Source organism: Agelaius phoeniceus, chromosome Z (assembly GCF_051311805.1).
Source record: "Agelaius phoeniceus isolate bAgePho1 chromosome Z, bAgePho1.hap1, whole genome shotgun sequence".
Taxonomy (NCBI): domain Eukaryota; kingdom Metazoa; phylum Chordata; class Aves; order Passeriformes; family Icteridae; genus Agelaius; species Agelaius phoeniceus.
Genome location: NC_135303.1, coordinates 70,530,888 through 70,556,276, shown reverse-complemented (window position 1 = coordinate 70,556,276; position 25,389 = coordinate 70,530,888). Strand labels below are relative to the sequence as shown.

General features: G+C 37.7%; 1 protein-coding gene across 1 annotated transcript; it reads left to right on the top strand.

The window, feature by feature from the left end:
- The first annotated feature begins 246 nt into the window (after window positions 1-246).
- Window positions 247-25,389, top strand: WDR41 (WD repeat domain 41). Its single transcript, XM_054651667.2, has 13 exons — window positions 247-405; window positions 4,344-4,459; window positions 7,336-7,384; window positions 9,055-9,186; window positions 9,581-9,643; window positions 10,103-10,214; window positions 11,547-11,609; window positions 13,349-13,459; window positions 14,865-15,046; window positions 17,766-17,887; window positions 18,876-18,964; window positions 22,524-22,657; window positions 24,473-25,389. The coding sequence occupies exons 1-13, from the start codon at window positions 355-357 to the stop codon at window positions 24,623-24,625; spliced, it is 1,377 nt and encodes a 458-aa protein (XP_054507642.2). The 5' UTR covers window positions 247-354; the 3' UTR covers window positions 24,626-25,389.

The following is a 25,389-nucleotide window of genomic DNA, read 5'->3' as shown; positions in this document are numbered from 1 at the left end:
GCTTCAAGAAACAGTTTACGACCGTCACAACAAAATGGCAATAAGATAACTATAATGTGGTAATACGCAATATGGTAATATGGCAAAAGGTAATAGCATAAATCTTCTCTGACGTCGGAAGACAGCGAGGTAAAAGGCCAGTAAATATTTCACCTGCCCGCCGTACGAGGCCGCGCAGTAACACCGGCGCGACCCTCCGGCGCACCCGCTCGGCCATCGACTGCTCCGGCCGCGCCCGGCCCCGCCCGCCGGCGGGCGGGTGTCCGCGCGGAGCTCGATTGAGCAGCCTGTCCCTCAGCTGCCGCCCCGCCGGTGCCGCAGGAGGGCCCGGACGCGGCCCTGGGTCCACTCTCCATGCTGCGCTGGCTGATCGGCGGCGGCCGGGAGCCGCAGGGCTTGGCCGAGGTGAGACGGCTCCCTGCGGAGCCCTGCGCTTGGGGCTGGTGATGCCGTGAGGTCGGGATGCGCTGGGCTATGGCCTTTCCCGCTGGGTGGGTCTTGGCCCCGGGATGGGCCGTGCTCCGAGCCGGGTCTCGGCCTGCGAGGTAGTCGGTCTGATAGAACGGATTACGAGCGTCCTCGAAGAGAAACAGGGGAGCTGGGAAAGCACAGAGGCGAACCTCAAGGCCTGCGACTAGGTCTGGGCACTTCAGTTCAAGGAGGACATTGAGGTGCTGGGACGTGTCGGGAGAAGGGGAACAGAGATGGTGCCGGGTTTGGACCACAGGTCCTGTGTGGAGTAGTTGAGGGAGCTCCGTTGGTTTTATCTTGGGGACAAGGAGGCTCAGGGGAGATCTTGTCGCTCTCTCCAGCTACCTGAAAAGAGAGGGTAGCCCTGGGAGTTGGTGTCTTGTCCCAAGCAACCCGTGACAGGGTGAGGACATAGTCTCAAGCCGCACCAGGGGAGATCCAGGCTGAGCATCAGAAATAATTTCTTCACAGAAAGAGTGATTGGATATTGGAATGGAGTGCTCAGGGAGGTAGTGTAATCACCATCCTTCGAGGTGTTTAAGGACTGGACGTGGCACTCAGTGCCGTGGTCTAATTGACAGGGTGGTGTTTATCATAGGCTGGGCTCGTTCTCAGGCGTCTTTTCAAACCTAATTGATTCTGTGAACAGCAGAACGACCGAGCTAAGCTCCTGCTTTGTGGGAGTTTGGTGTGTAGCTTTCGTGCAGTTCTTGCAAGTCCTGCTTTCAGGACTCTGAGGTCGATAATGTAAGTTATAGGCAGTAAGTTGTTATTTATGTGTCACAGTAGTTTGTAGTAGCTTACCAGCATTTCTTCTTAGTACCTCATCCATTAAATATGCTTTGTTGTGGAGTGTACTATACACTGACATCCTTGCTGCTGCTCAGATTAAGAGTAATGTTACTGGATTAGACGGAGAAATTTCTGGAATTTTCGTGTCTCTAAGAGTCTGCTGAAGTTCTCAGCATGGATTTAACAAGAGTTAATTAAAAGTATCGCTGCACTCCATGCACTTAGTGCTTTTGTAATCTAGGCATGTATGAGGAAATAATTGTTTTTCAGTTGCTGCTCATGAGCAAGTTATGCCAATATTATGCTTGACTTTAAGGGTCAGTACTTAATTTGGGTCTGCACCAGGTTGGAATGATGATGTGTGGAAATACCTCTGACTTTTGTCATCAGTCAAAATGCCAGTTGGATTGCAGTCACATTTGCAGGTTTGTGTGCAGTTGTTTTTAAAAGGAGGATAGGGAAATACGATGCAGTTTTCTAAGATGTGCTAGAAAACCACATTATTGTGTGTCCCTCTCCAAAGTTTGACTTCAGCTTTGGTTTGTATACTGTGATTTAATAAAGCATGAGCATAAATCAAGGTGTGGCCTGCTTCTTCCATTCTGCCATTAATGCCTCGGTTAAATCCAGTCCAGCACTGTTTTGCTCTCACAGAGTTGTGGAACAATAGTACTAATTTTGCTTCTCAGCTGAAAATCTGAAGAACAAGTATTCCTGAGGATTAGTCCCTAGACTTTTCCATCCTGCATGGTGTAATATTGTTTCATTTAATAATCTTCATCACCATTAGTTCTTCAATAGGTAAGAAAGCCCACAGCAGTGTGTGGGCTGTGGACTTAAGTTGCTTGTTTCATGTGCTTTGACTTCAGGCAGATGTGTTAGAGTGGCATTGCACTGGGTGAATAGAGGGAGCCTCTGGCAAAGCTGTCCTAAGTTTGTGAAATGGAAATTTCTCCTTACTTGTTTCTTTTTTTTTTTTTTTTTTTTTTATCTGTGGAATCCGAATCTCTTCAGTTGGTGGCCAGCCATGGTGTTATCTTAGTCATGGTGGCTCTGTGGTGGGAGCACTTCAGTGCAGGATCATCGTGGTCTATAGGAGCTAATCTGTCATGCTCTATGATCCATACATCAGTATTCCTGTGTACTCTTGTATCTGTGCTCTTCATGAATAGCTTTTGAAAATCCCACTTTTTAAATGCTTCACATCTTGGGAAGTTTTTAGGGTGAGATGAATTTTTTTTTCCTGATTACTGTAATGTTGCTTGCAGGTCATGCATAAAAGTATGCATGTTGGGAATAGATTCCATTAACATCAGTATCCAGATTTTACCTCCAGAAATTTGGTGTTGGTACAGGAGAATCCAGTTAGTAGTTTGTATAAAAAAATAGATTTCTTCAGAGAAAGAACCTTCATGTAACCCAACACTTGGGTAAATATTAATGAAGATCTGAAGAGAGCATAACTTGTTGTATGACATTTCTGGGGAAAAAGATGTTATTTTGTTCTCATATATAAGTACCTTACCAGCCCTGTACCTTTCAGTATTCACAGGCATTGTTAGAATTAAGATTAGACATATTGTTCAAAAGAAATAACACCATCTTGTATTGAATAGGAAGCAACATCAGACTGTAAAATTGGGATGTTAATGATACAAATTCTGAGTTTTTCAGAATGGTGTTAAAATTGTTTTCTGAATGTATGTTTTCTGATTGTAGTATTGGTATACTGAAATTTCCTTAGGATTTTTAGAACTCTAATTTTTTAAAAGGAGTGGTTTTGATTAGCTTATAATGAATGAACTCCAAGTTATTTAATTTGTTATTACAGCCATGCAGATTCTACTTGCATTATCTTAAAGGGGAGCTGCTGTTCTCATGTGATTGCACAAAATGAGGAACAGTTGCTTCATGAATTGCATCAGGTAGCACAAAAGCAATATAAAATCACAAGAGCTTCATTTAAAAATTAAAAACTCTTCATTTTTAAAATAACAACAGGTTTCTTTCTATCCATATTTATTAACTATGTTGTTCTTAGTTCCTGAGGAATAATATCGTAGTACCAATATCAAAGTAATAGAAAATAATTTATTAATCCTGCAAGAAAAAGTTCAAGTTTCTGAGGATGACATGTTTGTCTTTCATGTGTCATGTGATGGATATTGCACAGTGTTCTGTAGTTGCTGTTTTTACAGTGTACATTCTGTTGAAGTTCTCAAAGAAAGGACAATCTTGGAAATAGTATGATGTTGACTGTTGTGTAAAATAAATCTAGAAGGGAGAGAGTGCTGTCACTATTTAGATGGTTAAAGAAAAGTCTGGCAAGTTGTTTCAGAATGTTTAAGATCTTAATTACAAAAAGGTTGTCTTGAAATAAAATGACGATTGAGATTGGCAGAACTATTCTGCCTTAAAAATGCAGCTCTATGCAGTATTTTATTGACCCTACCTAGTGATCAGCTTGCTCCAAGTGATCAATTGTTCTTTTAATTAATAGTCTAGTTGGGTGTAATTGCAGATGCTGTTCTATAAAATGATTAATCATTCTCTATATTTTTTAAAGCAGTTTGCTGTGGTATTTTGTGAATAGAGTACCAGTGGGTGATTTACGTATTATGCAACAAAACAGCATTTGTTCTTGTTTGTTTTAAATATGTTGTCTTTATATAGGATTTTAACATTGAACAGTAGATGAAAGATATGAGAGGTTCACAGCCATCTCATAAGAGGTGTAATTTAATGACAGACTGAATGTATGGTGAATTGAGTCATGAAGCTGGCTTCACATGACAGCTTATAACTGAGCTGGTTTTCATCTCACTGTATCAGCAATTAAATTGGTACAGAATGTTTTTGTTGAGAAGAAAATGCTATATTGTAATTTAAAATACATTCTATAGAAAGCTATTATTTATATGAAATAACAGGAAATTATATTATGATTTTCATTAAAGCAAAATGGTATTTCAGAAACTTTACACATGGGTCTGTATGTAGACTGTTAGACATTACAAAGACCTGATGAAAATAATTATGTTAGTACAAAATAAATTTACTTCCTTTTTTATGAATTTTAGAAATCCTCTGTACAGACAATTGGTGAAGAGCAAATACAGAATCCTTACACGGAGCTCCTTGTGTTGAAAGGTCATCAAGATATAGTACGATTTCTAGTGCAAATAGATGATTTCAGGTATGAAATGCCATTTCACATTGTTTCACAGTGTCCTTGGCAATATGTTTGTAAAAATGTAGTAACATTTTAATCCTGTGTTTTTACTTTTGGGGGTGAGAGCTTGAAAAACTGGTGTTAAGTCAAGGGATGAATACTCCCTTTTCTTCCTGTGTTACTGTATCTTTTGGCTTCTCTTTTAAGTCAAACTTTAATGAGAAAATAATGGTCATTATGTTATGTTTCTCAGTACAGATTCATTTGTTGTAAGAATTGCCTTTAGCTAATTCATCTGTTCTTTTTCAGTCTGTTCCTGGTCTGAGTGCTGCCTTCTGTACATGCATAGATTCTTACAGGACAATATGCAGTCTGCTGCTGTTTTGACAGGATGCATGTGTCCTGTGTTTCTGAATTGAGGATAGCTGTTGTTTTACCTTCTGGTTCTACGAAGGAATGTAATAGACTCCTACAGATGTGCTGTAGAATTGGACATGACATCTTCAACAATGGGTGTTGCTTTTCCTTTCTTTCTGATCTTTTGTTGCACTTCTTTTGATGCTATAGTGCTAAATTCACTTGAGCTTTGGTTAATGCAATTTTTTTAGCTTTGCAAGATTTAAAGTTTTAGCTACTTTTTCAGAATGACTGCTTAGCAAAAGTCACTGTATGCCTGACCTATGCATTACGTGTCTCTTCCAGTTTGATCTGGTTCAACTTGCTATACTTCTTTGAAACTGATAGTTCCTTTGTTTCTCTCCTTCAGGTTTCAGCTATATGCACCTTTCTGTATATTTCCTAACAATCTCTATCTGTAACTTCTGAAGACTGAGTTATCTATCTTCTGAGGACAGTTATCTAAAAACTGGAAAACTGGTTAAGAAGATGAAATAATTGTATTTACCTTTGTCACTTAGGAAGTGTGACTGAGAGAATGAATTATGATAGTTGTACATTACAAACTAATTTCTATTCTAGTTTTTTCTAAATTTACCTTGCATGTTCTTTAATTTAACATAATTCTATGAGAGAAGGATTCATTTTCTGCTTTAAAAGTAAGGTTGCGGAGTCTTTATTCAGTCATAAAATGTAGTGACTCTTGACTGATGTGGAGAATTAAATAGAAAATGTTAGTGACTAAGAACATAAGTAATAGGCAAGATTAGCTCTGTTAAGGAGATGTAGTAATTTATATCTTTTACTGATTAGATATACAGAAGGGAAATTCTAATATAGTCATCAATACACTGCATGAAGTTAACATGGCCTAGAGTTTGTTTTATATCCTATAGGTGTTTTGTGATGGAAGATTCTGAAGATTCTCTTCCTCCCCATGCACATTGATTGGAAGAGACCTTGCTAGTGGTCTCTTCCAGTTCAGAAATGCCCACAGAATCTTATTTTCTAATATTATATATATCTATATATATACATAAATAAAATTTCACAGAAGACTCCATGGAGGATTTTTAGCTTGCCAGTTTTTATTTTAAATGTTATATATATATAAATGCATGTAACTTTCCTGACTATATATATATATATATATAGTCAGGAAAGTTACATGCATTTTTATAACATTTATTTTTCTGTGTAGTAGTCCACCAGAAGATTCATATAAAAATGGAAGAATCTTCTGTGGTTTCTTCAGTCTTTTTTTTTCCCAGACAACTTAGTAAAATAACCCTTTATCAAAGTATGTTTTTCTCAAATGTAAACTGAATATGTGTAATTCATCTTTGTAGAAACACCACAGTATTCTTAGCTTGCACATGCAGTCTTATAAAAAGAAGTCTTTTTCCATTTTGGGCTTTGTTATTTGGTGGCAGGTAAATTACTAAAGCTAAAATAATGATAATCATTGTAAAACTAAAGCCTTAGTGGTGATGTTTAAGATAGGTTGTGAAATAGTATATGGATAATGAGTGAATTGTGTAGCTGGTTAGTATTCTGAGAGTTTGAGGCGTTTAATAGAGTTGTTTCAGTTGTTACTGGCAGTAATTCTAAATTTTATTTATCAAGAATATGGTATTTTCTATATTGTTAAACACATGATAATATTTTTCACTTAATTCTTTTCTGTAAGACTACTATTGTTACTCAAGCTTCTGAAATGTTTTTGTTTAGTTTCTGCAGCTATTCCATTGTGAGCTTTTTGTCAACTATTGTAAGCCAAGTTTCACGCTTCAGGTCTTTAGATAATATCATCTTAGTGAGAATTTTACAGAAGGATTTTCTTGTTTTCTCAGTGGCTCAGCTAAAACCAGTGAGTGGAAAATTTTCTCATATTGGTTTTTGAAGATACTAAATAAATCCTCTATGAATGTAACAGAAAGCTGGTTGGTTTCTTGGGGTTTTTTCTTCTTTGCTCTTGTACTTTTTAAACATGAAGTAAGGCTCATATTGATTGGAAGATCACTAAAGAAGGCTAAGTCTCAGCAAGAGTCTTCCAAAAACTGGACTGAGATAAAATTGCAAGTAATACTCTAGCCTTTGACACATTAAATTAAACAGAGTTCATAACACATTTTAAGAATAGATTTTTTTTTGATCATTTGACCATTCTTTGCTCCTTCAGGAAACAGACAAGGTTATAGATGATGGTGATCATGACTGAAAAAGACCGAGGTGACCCGTGAAGACATTTTATAACACTATTGGAATTCTTAAGTCTTGTTCTTATATTAGGTATATGTTGATAATCACCTATTTAAATACCCTGTTTCAGTTTAGAAACTGTAATTAGGATTTAAAATGCATGTTTTTTCTTTAAAGACTGAATCTGATATATCTTGTAAATATTTTTACTTCTGTAAGTATTTACTGCTTTTCCATTACATTATGCTATAATGAAGTTTTCAGTTTGTTATGGTTCTTTGTTTGGTTTGGTTTTTTTCCAGGTTTGCATCTGCAGGAGATGATGGAATCATATTTCTGTGGAATGCTCAGGTTAGCTGTCTTTTTTAGGGGTGGCTTGTCTGCTCTGGACAGGGTAGATATTGTAGAGAAGAGGTGGAAATGTCTAGGAGCAAAAAAAGCGGAATAAATAAGAATTGCTGCAGAGCTACTGTTTGAAAATGTTTTTCTGTTTAAAAGCAGAAGTGTGAAGTTGTGACTTTAGTTACTCTTTGAAAGTATGTTCTGTGTTTGCTGTAAATGCTGAAATGCTGACTAGTAACTCAACAAATATGTAGCAAGATCCCAAACTTGCCAGGATTTTTATATACATTTAAGATTTAAATACATTTCAGTCACTCTATTAGTAATTCCTCTTTAGTATGACTGATTAATGGAGAGCTATCACAAAATTGTATTTAAAAGATTCCAAAGACAGTAGGAATTAAACATTTCACGCCATGCATGAACATGCCCTTAATTGCTTGCTGTGATAAAAAATCTTCTTACAACTTTTGAAAACCTTAATAAGACATTAGTTTTATCATACAAATAGTGCTCTGTAAGTGTGACACCTGCTGTTTTGCTCTACTGCTCTGTTTCTCTGTATCATTGACAGCACTGTAGAGAACCAATGAGCGTTAGACCTAGGTTAAGGAAGTCTAGTATATGAGTTACATTGTTTAGTAAGAAGTATGAAGGTTCTGCAATGTATCAGTCATTCAATTGAGGAAGAAAAAATAGCAGACTTAAAATATTCTTTTAAATATAAATAAGAATTGTTGCAGAGCTACTAATTCTGAAAAATTTCTGTGACATTTATAATGGTCGGAAGGAGAGACTTGAAACTTTTGAGCAGTTTCTGCTAGTGCTTTGCTGGTTTTGAAAGCTTTTTATAATTCTATAATTTGTAAAAGTAAAGGGATTTTAGTATTAAAACCCACGTGTGTGAATTTATATGCGCAGTATTCTGAGCAGCTTGTAAACGTAAAACTCATTTGGATATCCAGCTTTATGAACTGAGTTCCATTTTCTATTTTTGTGGGAATTCTATTGTGTTTGTTAAAGCAAATCTTTGCACTTTTAATTTAAAACATTAATCCACATTTGTCAGGAAGTTTGCAGTTAAAATTACCCTGTATTTTAGCTGTATTTTTGAAATGCCAATTTGTTTCTGCTTGTTTGTTTGTAGGATTTTTCCATTTACTTAAAATGTTAGTAGAAATAGCTGTAGTTGTCTAAAGCACCCACTTGAATCTATAGACAATGAGCATAGTAAGTAAATCTGGCAGGAGGTTGGCCATAAATATATGTCAGGTTTTTCCAATAGTTAAAATTAAAAAAAAATACATTTTCAATTAAGGGTTTGTCAACAAATCTGAATTGGTGTAGGATTTATTAAGAAGGATGATTAGCCAATATTTGCCTTAAAATTAAATGAGTTTAATACAGAATTGTATTCTTAAGGGCTTTTAGAGGTTTTTTACTCAGAGAATAATTTCCATTGTGTACTACTTCTTTAAACTTACTCATAGTGTGTTATTTCATTTAAGATCTTGAACAGTACTGAAGGTAGTAAGTAGAAAATCCTTACATTTCTTAAGACAGGGCAGTTTTAAACTCATAGTAATTCTTGTTTTAAAAAGTAATTTAATACCTATATTTTCTGCTATTGTAGGCATTTTCCTATTTTAACCTTAGTTTTCCATGTTTTTATTTTTCAGACTGGAGAAAAACTTCATGAACTTCATGGCCACACACACAAAATTACAGCTATAGCACCGTTTTCTTCATCAGATGTTGCTGAAAAAAAAACTAACTTGATTATAACAGCATCAGCTGATAGAACAGTTATTGTATCCTTTGATCTGGAGAGAATTTAAAATTCTATGGACTTTTTGTGGCTTTTACTTCTAAAGATAGCACTGACACAGGCTACAGCCCATCTCAAAACTTGAAGGCTACCCATACCCACTAGGTGTAATTGGATTACACAGGGGTTTCACTAGTTATTGTTCACATGTAGATACATCCCTTGCCACAAAAAAAATGAATCCATAACAGGCCTTTTATGAATATAAATATTTGGCCTTTATGAATATATCATTTAGGCCAAATACTGAGAAGACTGTCAGGGTTTGGGAGACTGAGTCTGCGTACCTCTCTCCTAATCTGTCATTTAGTTACCAAAACAGCATTTTCATTTATGATACATAGAAACCTTTCAGTTTCCTTAATGAATAAAGACAGGTTTGGGACTGCACTAGTGGCAGACAGGTTCAAAAAGTGTCATGTTTCCAGTCCACTGTAAAGGTACTGAAGAATGAATCCCTATGAATGTCTGTTGTTTTGTTTTATACATTAAGCTATTGTGTCTGGATCATGGGTCATGTGGGCAGGTTTGTTAGAATGAATGGCATTGCTTTATTTAAGAATAGGTACATAATGGCTGAGAAGTGGGCATAATTCTTAATTTGGTTTTGGATCTCTTAATACCTCAGTTTTCTTTTTGAGAGGAGGTAGATCAGAGGTAGTGGTGTGACTTGGTTTTATTACTGTGTTGGAAAAGGCAGCCTACAACATTTAAAGTTTTTGCACTGTTGATGAAAAATTTAACATATTAGTGTGTAATGAAATATGTATTTCTCAGAGACCTTGATACTGTATTTCATAGTACTTACAGATTTATCTAACTAAAGCTCATGATCGTTTCACTGAAAAATTCCCTGAAGAACTTTTGCAGGAGACATATATCTGGTTTTTGTTCTGCAGTGTTTGACAGTTCTTCAAAGACTGAATGTATGGTTGTCTGGAGGGAGTGATCTATGTGTTTGGAACCAAAAATTAGATCTCTTGTGTAAGACCAGTCATCTTACTGATGCAGGTAAAAATGGAAATTACTCATTATAGTTGTTAAAGTGCAAGTAAAATTGATCTGTATAATGATGCAAAACCAACTTGGCAAATTCATTTTAATTCTAATGATAACATTATGTATTAGAGCCACTCTTTATTTCTTTAAATGTCAAATTTAATAGTTTCTGAACTAAGACCTCTTTTAATGTTCTGTGCTGTGTGAATTTTAGAATATCTCAGTAACTAGTACAGTACATTATCTTGAACTACAGGGCTAGAGCTCAGATACTGATTCATCTGTTTGCTGTAACATGTACCAGATCCTTTGACTGGCTTTTTGTCTGATTGAGTGGGAGTTTTATTATGTTTCTAGAGTGAAAATTTGTAATAGCAGGACAGTAAAGACTATTTTTTTATTGTTAAGAATCAGTACTTTTGATGTAGAAAATGCATGTTTCGATAGGAATATAATAATCAGAAATCACTGTCAATCATGCTTTTCTGTTAGTGAACTTCTATATTATCTGTCCATGTGAAGAAAATTTTTCATGTTATTGCTGTACTTTACCAAGATGCTTACGAAGCTGTGAATCACATTCAAAGGTGGAACTGATATTGGCCTTATTTTTGTCATAGAATAAAGTACTGGTAGGCAAAGCCTCCTAAGTCCTTGAGGGTATTAATAGTTCTTTTGGTTCAATGTGAAATATCATGCTAAATACCAGTTGGACTGTGGTGCTTAGTATGGACTGCTGTTGAAACTTTGGTACAAGGAATCAACGGAATGTGTGGCATGGGCCCTCTCTTCTGTCCTGATCTCTGACTTCCTTTGTGGGGAAAGAGGTTGCTTATTCCTTGAGGAATTTTCCTCTAATGGTGCTTTGTCAGAGGGTGGGGAAATTTTGTGCAGGATGAAAACAGAAGATAGCAAGCTGGGCATTTTATCATATGCTTTATTCTTCTTTGTCTTGCTCTGCACGTTATTTTAGAATTGTGCATGCTTGAGATAGTATCAGTATCTGATTTTGGTAGTGCCTGTGTTTAGAGCCGCAATAATTGTCATGGTGTTTTTAATACTATCCAGCATTAGAACACAAATATCTTAATTATATGTAAAATAAAAAGATCATTTAATTTCAGCTTCACCACAATTTTGATGTTCAGAATTCTGATTCAGAACAAAACTCCAGACCTTACCTCTGTTTGAGATAAACTGTTCATGTCTGATGTCATTTAACTTAAGTCAGTAGACTTTGGTTTTGATAAGTGGAAAGCAGATTGTTAAGAATTTTATTAATAAATAGCAGTTTGTTGTGTTTTCTTGTGATCAATCAATATTCTTTTCCCCCTTTTTTCAAAGGCATCAGTGCTTTGGTTGAATTGCCCAAAAATTGTGTTGCAGCAGCAGTTGGCAAAGAGCTAAGTGAGTATCTTGCATTTTCCAGTGTTCATGCTCTTCCATAAGAGCTGCTTATCAGAGATATGTTTGAAGACCACTCTGCTGAAATTTTATAGGAAAAGTAAATGGTATTAGGGTGTAGTCAGCAATGTTTTTTCTTTGACCATTGACAAAGAGGAGATTATACTAATCTTACTCAAGAGTTTTTGGAAATATGCATCATATACAAAACAAAATGTTTCTGTATTTAGAATTATAGAATTACTAAGATTGGGAAAGACTTCCAAGATCATTGAGTCTAAGGTTTGACCAGTTACCACCATGTCAACTACCATAGAACTAAGTACCATATCCAGTCATTTCTTGGACACCTTCAGGGGTGCTGACTGCTCCACATCCCTGGGCAACCCATTCCAATGTCTAATTATTCTTTCAGTGAAGAGATTCTTCCTGATGTCCAACCTGAACCTCCCCTTGAATAGCTTGAGGCCACTTCCTTTTCTCCTGTGACTTGTGGCCTGTAGGAAGAGGCCAATGCCCACTTTGGCATGACCTCCTCTCAGGTAGTTGTAGGAAGTGATAAGGTCTCCTTTTACTCCATGCTAAACAACCCAAGCTCTCTTCTCATAAGACTTGTACTCCAGACTCTTCACCAACTCTGTTGGTGTTCTGTGAACAGACTCCAGCACCTCAATATCTTTCTTGACATGAGGGACCCAGAACTGAGCACAGAACTTGAGGTGTCGCCTGAAGTGGTTGTCGTGGCCTCACCAGTGTGGAGTACAAGGGGACAGTTGCTGCCCTGGCCCTGCTGGCCACACTGTTGCTGATGCAGGCCAGGATGCCACTGGCCTTCTTGGCCACCTTGGCACCCACTGGCTCACATTGGTCAAGCAGGACCTGCCTTTCTTAAACCCATCCTGTCTGGGCCTGATTCCCTGGTTGTCCTGTATGTGCTGTGTGATTACACTCAAGATAATTTGTTTCATCACTTTACCTGGCACTGGCGTTAGGCTGACAGGCCTGTGGTTCCTTCAGTCCTCCTACAACCAGGCGTGTAGATGGGCATCACATTAGCCAACCTCTATTTGACTGGGACCTTCCTGATAAATGACAGTGATTGGCTTGGTGAGCTCTTCTGTCAGCTCCCTCAGTGCCACCTGTCCAGATCTGATTATGGCAATTGACATTTGTTCTTCTGGAGAAGGTCTGGAATTGCTTATCTGAGTTGTCAAGATATTCAGATTCTCTAGAGCTTCCTTATCCTGGGATCTGAATTTTGAGGTATTAATGATCTCTAACTATCCAAGGCTATAATGAGTAGCTTTATAGTACCCTTGAGATAGAAAAGAAATTCCAAGACCGATTAAAATAAAGTCTTAATTTCTGACAATATTGGTTGCTTTACTAGAGGATATTAATATTAATTGTTTTTGAATGTTATTGTTTCACATAGATGAGTCCTCAAGAAAACATATTTCACTTGTACTAGCTTATCCATAAAGGTGTCTGATACTTTTCACTTCTGGTGTTGACCAATTCTCTGAATTTCCGAGTTACTAGGCTGAAGTGTTTTATCCTATATTTGCTGAGGCCTTAATGGTAACACTGAAGTAAGGGCTTCCTGTTTTTTGATTATAAGTGGCTCTTATATGGTCTCACAATGTTTAATTTGTGTCTCTGAAAATGTTGTTTTATTTAAACATAGCTCCATCTTATTCCAAATGAAAAAGCTTATTTAGACAATTTTTCTATCTTTGAAGTTATTTTTAGGCTGAGTGCTTCTAACAATGGGTATGAAGGTTGGAATATTCTTGAAGTAAAGCGCCTTGTTGACCATCAGGATAACATTTCATCATTAGTCAGTGTTAATGGTAAGAATAATTTTATAATATTACTGGTTTTGTTAGTTACCAGTGGGATATTTCACCCATGGAGTTGTTATTTGAACCAAAGTTTTAACTGGAGTGAAACTTAGTAACTAGTGGATGTACCTTTTTGTGTAGCTGCAAAGGTAGTGATGTGACAAAGTACACTTTCTTTGTTTATGGATTAACAGTGAAATGAAACCAGACGAGTTGTAATGTAGAAGAGTCAATGTCATTGATGGAAATAATGGAACTCTTGGTCTTTCTATTGTGAAAGTTAAAAATGCTACTTTTTTTGTCTTGTTCCTTCTTATTCTTAAAATGGGATATGCAATGCCATATCCCTTGCAGCTGTAGTCCTAAGGTAACTGGAGATTCTGAGTGTGCAGATGTGAGCCTGCATGTAGAGCCTCTATAGAGAGGGTCTGGAAGCTGATATGATCTATGCTGCTCATTAGGGTAATACTGAAATAATACCTGAAATTCTGTCTGCTCTGCTGCAAGCATCAGCCCTTTCTACTCTTCTTCTTCCATTTTTTTTTTCTTTTTTTGTTTGTTTTTTTGTTTGTTTTTTTTTTTTGTTTTTTTTTTTTGGTTTTTTTTTTTTTTTGTTTTTTTTTTTTTTTTTTGTTTTTTTTTTTTGTTTTTTGTTTTTTTTTTTTTTTTTTTATGGAGCAACCCCACAGCCAGGAAAAGGTATTACTGGTGGGATAGAGAGTGTTTATTTATCCTTGGCTGTATCTCTGTCTGCCTGGCTGGCACAAAGAGGTTGTGTTACAGAGGTAACAACAGGCTGGAAAAAAGAAAACTTGGGTTCTATGGTACATGTTTCTGAGCTTAACTGTTGCCATTATTTTCTTCTTTTTGATTATGAAAGGCAAGCAGTGTTTGGCTTAAAAAGACAAGATGCTACCTGCATTAAGTACTGTTGTAGAAGTTCCTTTCCATGTGTGATAAAGTCATGAGCAGTTACTTCAATATTGCCATTAACTCATTCATTTAATTTGTGATCAGTATTTCTATTTAGGGCAAAGATGTACTTTGTTGTGTCTGGGGGATGTTGGGGGATGTTTCCCCAAGGAATAGAAGGGCTTTTTATGTAGAAATGAAGTTCAAATATTTGTACACACTTCTGGTGGTGTTACTTGCCTTTGCAACTCTGTGCTGTGCTCTGTGGCCAGTGAATGTTCTTCTTCCTAATTCTAATTTTACATGAGCACTTGTCTGAGCTATGTTAGGTAATTTGATGAGTATTTACTGAAAGAGAGAGGTTTTTGTCCAGTCAGTTATGCACTGCACAGTGTACATAGCTTTATACATAATTGGGCTGTCTTTCTAGGGTTGTAGCTTTGTGTGAAATTTATTTTTTTAATATCATGTGATTTCTATGTGTGTTTTTTTTCCCGTTCAGATTTGACTTTTGTGACAGGTTCTCATATAGGTGAGTTAATAGTTTGGGATTCGCTTGACTGGACAAAGCAGGCATCTGAGTGCAACTTCTGGGACTCTGTCCATCCAGATGTACAACCAGAAATAAAGTTATCCCAAAGCCCACATGAAACTTCAGTTCAACACTTAACATCTGATGAGGAGGTAAAAAGCTTCAGAGTAAATTGCTTTAAGTAAGCTAGGATGATCTTACCACAGAAGACTGAGTGGTTTATATTTTCAGTTTCCTTGTTATAATATGAGAGACTTTTTTTAAATGTCCACAGCTATTTTATATGGTCAGTGGTTTTTATATAAAATATTTGCTGTTGACCTATATGAAGGGTTTAATATGTTGATGGTATGGAAACTAATATAATGGACTGTCACAACAGCATTTCTTTTTGACTAATAAAGATTTATTACTTGTTTAAACTACCACTAGAGAAAAGTAAAAATGGATGTGTGTTTTGATGGCATCATCTTTTGTAGTCCAGCTTCTGGAAATACAGTTTTCCCAGTAATCCACCTGCTTGAGCAGTTACAGCTGAGGTTACTGTGAGAATACTATGGGGTACTATTTAAGAGTAGGCGTATGTCTATGCTTAATATTCCTCTTTCTGTTCAGGGGGACTATACAGAATTGTATACTCAAATGTTTCCAAGATCCTGTCTACTATAGTCATGCTTTAGAGATAAATTCTTGGTCAGAATACTCAGTTAGAACTCAGTTATCATACAGCAAACACTAAAAATACTCAGGTTGATATTTAATTTTGTGAAATGTTACCAACATTTCACAAAATTAAATGTGGAAAAATAAAAGATCTTTCAATGTTGAGGTACACTGGGATTTTGTTTGAGGCATTGTAGGTTCGTTATTGAGAATGATTAAGAAAGAGATTCTTGGAAATGGATTCAGATATATAAGCTGTAAAAACATAAAAGCTGTGGAAAAGCCTGAATATAGGGTAAGGACCAAACAGTCACGTGACACATTTGCCTCTTTCTGAATAGAACTTTCCTAAAACACTGGAGTGAGAAATACTGTGAGAAGTTGGGGGGCCAAAAAAGATTTGGCTGCCCTTAAAGGTGGGATAAACAGTGGTTTTGTTGTTAATGCTTATTTCTACAATGAGCCAAAAATGAACTTTATTTAGGATAAGTTCTGTAATTTAGCTTCAGAACACTTAGATTCCATGCTTGAAAGCTACATATGATGTGTTTTAAGGGAGTAGGAAAGAATTTGAGGAAGGACAGAAGTTTTCAAAACATTCAGTGTGGAATCTGGGGCTGCTGTCTTCCATTCATGAGACTGAACTAAATAAATAGGTGTGATTTTTTTTTTTTAAATTGTGAGAGTTTTGAATGATGGGAAGAAAAGGTGGTTCTAGTATTACATACCAGAATAGGAGGTGCTTTTAAGGTAGTGCTGTCTGTATTGTAAAGCTCCTCAAGGAGCTTAAAGTGTGGTGCAGAAATGTATTTGTCTAACATATTATTTTGTAATGTGCTATCTCAAAGCAGACCACTGCTTTTCATGTTAAAAAATAGCATAAAATATATGTTTTCTCTGTCTTCCAGACTTGGTAGTTAGGTAGTTGGAGAAGATACACTTGTCTAGTTTGACACTGGGCTTGTAGGCAAAACATGATTCAGAAACAAATGGGATGGTAAAGGTTTTCAAAACTAGGAAACAGTGCTGAGGAGTACATCTGCTGTCCTGGTATGTGTGTTTAGCTTGCCTGTTAGAAGAGTGCTCCATGAAGAGCATCTTTTGCAAAGCTCTAAGATTGTATGGCTCAAGTTGGAAGAGTTATGTGGAAAGCCATTGCATTTGAACCTTATGCAAAACTAAGATAAGGGGCTTAGTGGTTTGTTTTTTGTCTTGATTTCCTATTGGTGGTATCAGAAATCTGTTCAGCTTCAGTGCTCCCACAACAGATACACGTAAGAGGAAAAAAAAAAGAATAAAAACCTGAACAAAGAGTTTTGAACAATGTGAAAACATTGATGAATATATACAGGAAACTTTAGTCAAAAGACCCTAGGCTACAAGTTGTACAAAATGTTGACAGACTTGTAGTGTGAATTGTATATCAGATATTAATGTTTGGGTTATGTAAAAGAAGCTGGCTGTTCAGGGAAATGTTCCTGAACACTGTCATCTAAACAAGGCATGTTCAAAACTGCAAATATATACTGAATGGAAACCTTTTGCACTTTTCTGGTACTGAATACTAATCATGTGTACATACACAGGATTGTACACTTGTCCTTTTTAAGTTCATCAAAAGACATGAAGCGGTCCAGTTCCAAAGATCTGTAAACTGTTTCTGGTGTCTTAGGGTCATGATGGTTATGAGATGGAATGCCTGCAATCTTTTGAAGAAGAGCATTGAATGCAAAATGGAGTATTGTGTAATGCTTTACTATGAGAGAGTTCCTTTTCTGAATTCAATAGAGTTCAAATGCTTGAGCAAGGTCTCTTTATCCATCTCTGTCTTCAGTTAAGAATAATAGTAGTTTTTCTTGATAAAACAAGGGCTTTTCAAAACATGGGACAATATTTTACTGTAAGAACATGAGCATTTAATTACAGAAGTGTATTGATTGGTTGGTATCTTTAGTTTCTGCTTAGACCCTGAAGAACAGGATAAAAATACAGACATAAAATTACTGCTTAGAATATAGGATTATATCCCACATTTGCTTTTAAAAAATCCATCTCTTTTTATAACTTGCTAATTTCATATGTTTGGGATAAAGCAATAACATGAGGATAGAAACAAGCTAGGTCATAGTATCATTGGAAATCCATTATATGCAAGGTGATCCTTCAGTATCTGATTCTGTAAGTTGTTCTATTGAATTTTCTTTCCAGTGTGTGTTTGCTGCTGTTGGGAAAGGCATATACGTATATAATCTTCAAATGAAGCGTGTGATTGCCTGCCAGAGAACTGCTCATGACTCCTCTGTGCTGCACATTGAGAAGCTTCCAAACAGGTACAAAAAACATAGTACATTTTGTTAATGCAATAAAGAAAAGCAAAACCTGGAAGGGTGACTAGAGACAGACTGCAAAGCTACATTGGATTTCTAGGGCAGGGACTTGATTTTCAGTTTGAGCTGCTTTTATTAGGTAGAACTTTTTGATCTAATTTTGGAAAATTTGTCATTGTAATTCAGTGGGAAAACCTATATTCCAGTATGGCTGGTACACAGGCTGAAAATATCTCAGCTATTTTCAAAATCAGATTTGATGAAGCACTTTTGTTTGTATTGTGAAAATATAGCTTAATGGCATTTTGCTAGTAGAAAGCAAAGGCATATAGCATATATTTTTCATTAAATATTTTATAACACTTTAAATGTTTTAACAAAAAATAATAACTTGCAGTTTTTGTTTCTTAGTGCAGTTTCTAGTTTGAACTTTTGACAGCCAACTTGGACAAGTTGCTGCATATATATGTATATGCTGTAATATATTATAGATAATAGTATTAGATCCCGTTATGTGCTTGTTCAATGGGGCAAAATCTGCCAGAAGATAAAAACTGAGGCCTTGGTCTTGTAACTGCATGTATGCTAAGCTGTTCTAAATGTGTAATGAAACAGAGTACCTTTCCTTTCATTATTTTTCTGTAAGAAAAATAGGGCTTTGCTTAATGAAAGTAAACTTACAGAAACCAGTTAGAGGAACTGTGTTTGCAGAGTCTAGACTGGTTGTGTTTTGGTTTACATAGTGGCATGGTTTTAATACGGAGTTGAAAAGTTTTATTTTTTTCCACTTATTCTAAATATCTGTTATACTTTGTTCTGCTACTAATGAATTTTATTTTCTGTGGAACATCTGTACACCCTGCTACATTTAAGAGTTTTAGTAAACTTGTATAGAACCTGAGGCACTTAATGTCTCTTTCATAGAGGCATCACAAGGTGATTTGCACAGGTAAGTATCCATGCTAGTGTTGCTTACCAACTGTTTTTACAGGCAGCTGATCTCCTGTTCAGAAGATGGCAGTGTGCGCATTTGGGAACTCAGAGAAAAGCAGCAGCTGCCAGCTGAACCAGTTCCGACAGGTTTGCTAGTAGTGGGGAGTGAAAGGAACATTTAAAAACTCAGTATTCACCATATAGCAATAGAGAAGCTTTGTAAAGAGAGATAATGTCTTGTGTTTAACCAACTGATTACAGGTGTGGGAGGGAAACTGAAGAGAGTGTAGGTGTTCAAGTACTCCCAAGATCTGATATGGGATGATAGAAGATCCAGCTGAAGCAATTCTGTGCCATAAAGCTTACTTAAAATTTACAGTTGTATGAGCCAGTTAAAAAAAAAAAAAGAACTGACAAACCTTGATCCTTTCCTCCTTGTACCAAACAGTATTGAATTCTATACCGTACAAGAGTAGGGAGCTTGTGATGAAAGCTTGCAGATAAGCAGCTGGCAGCAAAAAAAAAAAAATGTTTTCCACATCTCCTCTTTGAACTTAGAATTATATTGGGACATAGTTTGGAGCTGTATCCAAACTCACATACTGCCTCTGGGCACTGCGGTCCTCAGAGCTAGCTGATTGTGTTACAGGGAGCATTTTCCCCAAGTAAAGACATCCACAGAATCACAGAATGGATAAGGTTGAAAGGTTCTACAGTGAGTCATGTGGTCCAGCCTCCCTACTCGAACAGGGTGATCCTAGAGCACATGGCACAGGATTGTGTCCAGATGGTTTTAGAGTATTCCCAGTGAGGGAGACTCCACAACCTCTGGGCAACCTGTTCCAGTGTTCAGTCATCCACACAATAAAGGATTTCTTCCTCTTGTTCAGGTGGAATTTCCTGTGCATCAGTGTCTGCCCATTGCCTCTTGTCCTACTACTCAGCGCCTCTGAGAAGAGCCTGGTCCATAGTCTTGTTACCTCTCTTCAGATACTGTTAGACATTGATGAGCCTCTCAAGGCTGATCAAGCTCAGTGTCCTCAGCCTATCCAGATGCTCCAGTCCTCTCATAATTTTTGCAGCCTTCTGCTTGACCTGCTTGCTTGTCCTGAGGAGTCCAGAACTGGACACAGCACTCCTGGGGAGACCTTGCTAGGGCTCAGTACAGGGGCAGGATTACCTTCCATGACCTGCAATGCTCTTCCTAGTGCCCCCCAGGATACCATTGGCATTCTTGGTCACAAGGACACACTGCTGGCTCATGGACAGCTTCTTGTCCACCAGGTTCTTCTCCACAGGACCCCCAGGTTCTTTTCCTCAGAGCTGCTCCCCAGCAGGTCAGCCCCAGGTACCTGAGGCTGTTTCTCCCCAGGTGCAGGATCCTTCATTTGCCTTTGTTGACTTTCAGATGGCTCTTCTCTGCCCATCTCTCCAACCTGCCAAAGTCCTTCTGAAGGGCTGCACAGCACTCCAGAGCGCTGGCCACTCCTCCCAGCATTGTGTTCTCAATGAATTTACTGAGGGGACACATTCCACCTTTTACAAGTCAAGAATGAAGTTCTGTATTAAACAGTTAAACAGTTAAACAGTTCTGTATTAAGTTAAACAGTTAAACAGTTAAAGTTAAACAGTTAAACAGTTCTGTATTAAACCTTGGAGGACTCTGCCAGTGACAGGGCTCCAACTGTGCCACTGATTTTGAGCCACTGGGATCTGTTGTTCAGCCACTTCTTGATCCACATCACTGTCTACTCATCCAGCCCACATCCCTGAGTTTGTCTATGAGGATGTTCTGGGAGACAGTGTTGAAATCCCTGCTGAAGTCAAGTAGACAATATCCACTGCTTTCCCATCATCCATCCAAGTAATTGTTTCATTGTAGAAGGCAAATAGGTCAGTCAAACATGGCTTACCTTTATTGAAACTGCTGCCTGTTCCTGATCACCATCTTGTCATCCATGTAGATAGAGATGGTCTCCAGAATTAAGTGCTCCATCACTTTTCCAGGGATTGAGGTGAGGCTGACAGGCTGGTAGTTTCTCTTTTGAAGACCAGGGTGACATTTGCTTGCTTCCAGTCCTCAGCACGTCTCCCAGTCTCCATGACCTTTTAAAGATGATCATGAGGAGCCTTGCAGTGGTGTCCACCAGCTCTCTGAGCACTCGTGGATGCATCCACTCAGGGCCCATGGACTTGGAAATGTCAGGTTTGCCTAGATGGCTTCTAACCTAATCCTCCTTGACCAAGGGAAAGTCTTCCTTCCTGGTCTTGTCACTGAAGACTGAAGCAAAGTACAGTACCTGACTTCTCTGCATTTTGGTCTACAGGGTCCCTCCCTCCATTTAGGAACAGGCCTACATTATCCTTAGTTTTCATTTTGTTCTTGATGTATTTGAAGAAGCCCTTCTTGTTGTCTTTGACACCCTTGGCCAGTTTTAATTCCAGATGGGTCTTGGCCTTCCTTGTCTCATTTTTACTTACTCTTACAGCCTCTCTGTATTTTCAACTGGCCTGACCCTGTTTCCATCTCCTGTGTATTTCCTGCTTATGCTTGAGTAATGACGGTTCCTTCGTAGTACTTGCTACTCTTTGGCCAAGCTTCCCTGCACACTGGCAGCTGGGATCTTCGACAGGTGCTCTGGACAGTATAGTTCGTATCAAGGACTGGGAACAATAACACAGTTGCTCTTCTGTAGGAATTTTTTGGTTCAATATGTGAATAATTTTCCTGGTGTATCTTGTTTACCTAGCTATTCATCTCTTGTTGGTAACTTTTGAAAATGTATTTTTGCTGCCTAGGTTGATTTAGAAACACATCTTCAGGAATATTCCATCTTCAGCATTGCTGGTGACAGGCTGCTGATCTACATAGTGACAAGGGGTGTTTGGTTTCACATTATAAATTTATAACTTCTATGAATTAAGATGTTTGGAAAAAACCTTAGGGAGATACTGCTATTGATTTGCACTCTTTTTATTTTAGGGATCCCCTGAGAAGCTGTTCATCTCACCAGTTATCTCCCTTGAACCAGGACCATGATTTAGCACAATTCTAGTTTTATGTGCTGATAGGGCTGAGGGAAGGATTGGGAATAAAGTCTGAACTGTGTTGTCAACAGAACCCAACCTTCTTACTTGTGTCAATACTATTACACAGTTCTGGGGCTGTGGCTGTGTACTTTTGTGCAATCTAAATGGAACATGTGAAGTACTATCTTTACACTCCACATTTGCTGATAGGTTTTGCTGAAGGAAGGAGGCAATGAGCCAGCACTTAGATGCTGTAGTGCAGAACATACAGAGGAGAGATTGGTGCCTCATTTTTGCGCTCTTTGCACAAGTAAGAATTTAGGTGGGCAGAGCAAAAATAAACACCTGCATAAACTTGTCCTGCATCTACCTTTGCTGTTCAGTTCATTCTTTTAGGAAGTCTTTGTATTTGTTCCTAAATCTGTATATTGTCTTATCCAGGTGTGTAATTCAGCACGTTTTTTAAATTACATTAAGTGGGACAAGTAGCTATGTTTCCTTCTTCCCTCAAGATGAATAATCCAGATGCTAAAGAGCTGCACAGTACAGTGCTTTTGTCTTTTCCATACAGAGTGTTCAGCTTTTAGATTTTATGTGGCTTTTGTAGTTCTCTCTTTAGCTAGAAGAAATAAATTTGTGATTTTTATCAAAATAAGAGATTTTTTTCCCCTCTCAGGGTTTTTCAACATGTGGGGATTTGGAAGGACAAACAAGCAGGCAAACCAAGCTGCTAAGAAGATGCAGGAGAATACACCTGTGTATTTCTTGGAGCTGGTTGGTGATTTGATTGGTCATTCATCAGCTGTGCAGGTAGGTCAGCTTTAGTAAGAATGAGAAGCAGTGAGTGTTAGTAAGTAACATAAATTTGACAGTGTTTTTTGGGCTGTAACTTTTGACTGTTTGGCTCTGGAGGCTAGGAGCACATTTTGTGGTATCTTTAGTGCAGTGTGAAAATACTCAGTATACACACTGACTTAATATTCTAATGACAACTTGCTCACTGATGCCTGAGGACTGTGTTTGCACATAAATGCTAGAGATAATCTCACAGAGTATTTGCTTCATTTAGAGACTGCAGGCAATACAGCTGAGAACGTGTACATGACCCAGATTTCATCTGAAGTTCACAATCTAAAGAAGGGCTTCTACAAAAAAAACTGAAACCAAAACACACAGAGTTATTTCTTAGCCCTCTGTGCTGTGAGCATTAAGGAGGTCTTTTAACTTAAGCAGTACTAGCAGTATTGTTCCATGCTTCTGTCTGCCTAAAATAGTGGGTGTTCATTTTAAATGGCATTTTCCCTCCACACTTTCCTGTCTCAAGGTATTGAAGTAACAAAGCACTTCGTTACAGTGGACTTTTACATATGTTCTTGGCAACAGCAGGGAGAAGGGCAGCCAGAAGGGGATAGTGTGGTTCTGGAGTAGCTTTGCTCACAGGCATTCATGAGGCAGACTGGATTTCAGACTGCTGCTGCTAAAACCTGAAAGCTTTTCTTTAATAGCTAAGGTGAACCTTTCTGCTAAAGGGATTTCTTCAAGGCTCTCTTTCTCTTTCTGCCATCTTTCTTTTGAAAAACTGTTGGAGGGGGGGTCTTAACCACTTGTAAAGTTGCTCTCTAAGCAAGAGGGCATAGTGTGTAATTCAGCAAGAGAAACAGAGAAGGTGAGAGGCATACATTGGGTCTTGGCTGAGATGCAGAGCAAAGGAGTAATGGAGATGATGGTGGATGTGATTTCCTGCAATGTTCTACATATGGAAAATTTTGAATGGATTTTTTAAACTCTGGGAATATGGGAGCTGTTGAGGAAGAAAATGTCGAGTAGTGATGAAATGTGATGGCCAAGATGAGGACTTGGCAGACTGTGTCTGCTGGAACCCTGTAGCTAAGGGAGCTTTCCCAGGGCAGGTAGGTTTTGGCCTGAATGCTTCCCCTAGACAGATCCCTTTTACAAACTGAAGAATTAGGGCATTGTGAGTATGCGATAGTGACATCACTGGTTCCATTGGCTGTCTTGTTGGACTGCAGTTAGTGGTTAATTTTAGGCAGTCTTGTGATGATCTCAGAAGTCAGGGGTTAACTCATGATTTGTTAGCTCCATTGGTCTTGCAAAATCCTTCCTCTGGTGCTGTACTTCCCTCCAGTATTATGTTTCTTGCTTCTTTGACTTCCTCTGTGTGACTAGGCATGTGTCTGTCACAGCTGTTTGTCCTTTGATCTTTCCAGGCCTGCTGCTAACTCTGTGTTGTAGGGGGGAGGGGGGACAGTGTACCCAGTGAACAGAACACTTCTGTTCCCAAGAAACCAGATCAGAGTTTGTGCAAGTCATTCACTCTTCTACTGCTGACTTGAAACAAGTTTCTTCAGAATTCTGTCCTTTAACTTACCTATCTGTAAGGCTTTTTTTTAGATGGAGATATTTCAGTATGAAGTGACTAATGAGTTTATTTCTGTGTAGCAGTTTTATGGCATCTCTAACATACAGTATGTAATTTTGTATTCCTGTTTATAAGCAGAGCCATTTCAGATACATATGTTTGTTTAATCCAGCTATACACTAAATAAATAAAGCAGTTGACCATCTTATGCAAGCGTCATGGTAATAATAGTTGTTTCATTGCAGATGTTCCTGTACTTTGGTGAACTGGGATTGGCTACATGCTCTGCTGACCACCTCATTATTTTGTGGAAGGATGGTGAACGAGAATCTAGCCTCCGCAGTTTAACACTATTTAAAAAATTGGCACAAAATGGTGATTTGCAGCTCAAACTTTAAATTGTTTGAATACAGGCTGTATATATGTAAACTGGATGTGTTTTAAATATGAGTGTAAAGAATCTGGGAGTCTGACTTCTAGTAGGGCTTACACTTAATGTCATGTGTTATATTGGGACTTCTCTTAGTTGCTACTATTATCAAAGGGGGATGTTGCATTTTGTTACGCTTTGTCAGCAGAAATGGTGTTCTCTTGAAAGACTGAAGGTAATGATGACTCATTAAATAGTTTCTAATATTATTCCAAATGTTTAAAATTATCATGGGTGAATGTCAAAATTAAGACTTGTGAAATACAGTAGATGGATCATAATTAAAGCAGTTGAGGGCATCCACAATGCTATATGCAGGAAGAAGGCACAGGAAGAAATCTGCAGCTTTCTGTTCTAATTTATTTCTAGAAGCTAAACTTTCCTCATTGATGGCTCAGATTTGTGTGTATACAGAAAGCCCTGAAAGAAAGCATTCTCAAATAGAAATTTTGCACTTTTGGTTAATATCCCGCACCAATGGTAAGAAAAATAAAAAAAAAGGTAGGTAATGCCAGTTTCTCAGGTTCTAATTTTTGGCAAACTGAGGTACACAGAAACTGTTTACTAGTAGTAGCTGCAGTTTTACTTGGATTAGCCTTTGTTACTGGACTTCATACAGCATTACCATTACACCATTACCAAGTTTAGCATGCAGTGTGAGTAGTTTAGCTTAGTATTTCCATAGTTCTTTCATCAAATTAAATTGTATCTAATAAAAAGCATTTGCCTTAC

Bases quoted from the DNA above. Each gene is read 5' to 3' on its own strand.
- WDR41 (XM_054651667.2), top strand. From the start codon at position 355: ATGCTGCGCTGGCTGATCGGCGGCGGCCGGGAGCCGCAGGGCTTGGCC. The intron at 9,187-9,580 runs GTATCCTTTGAT...GAATAAAGACAG, and splicing joins CAGCTGATAGAACAGTTATT to GTTTGGGACTGCACTAGTGG. The intron at 18,965-22,523 runs GTTTGCTAGTAG...TTCCCCTCTCAG, and splicing joins AGCTGAACCAGTTCCGACAG to GGTTTTTCAACATGTGGGGA.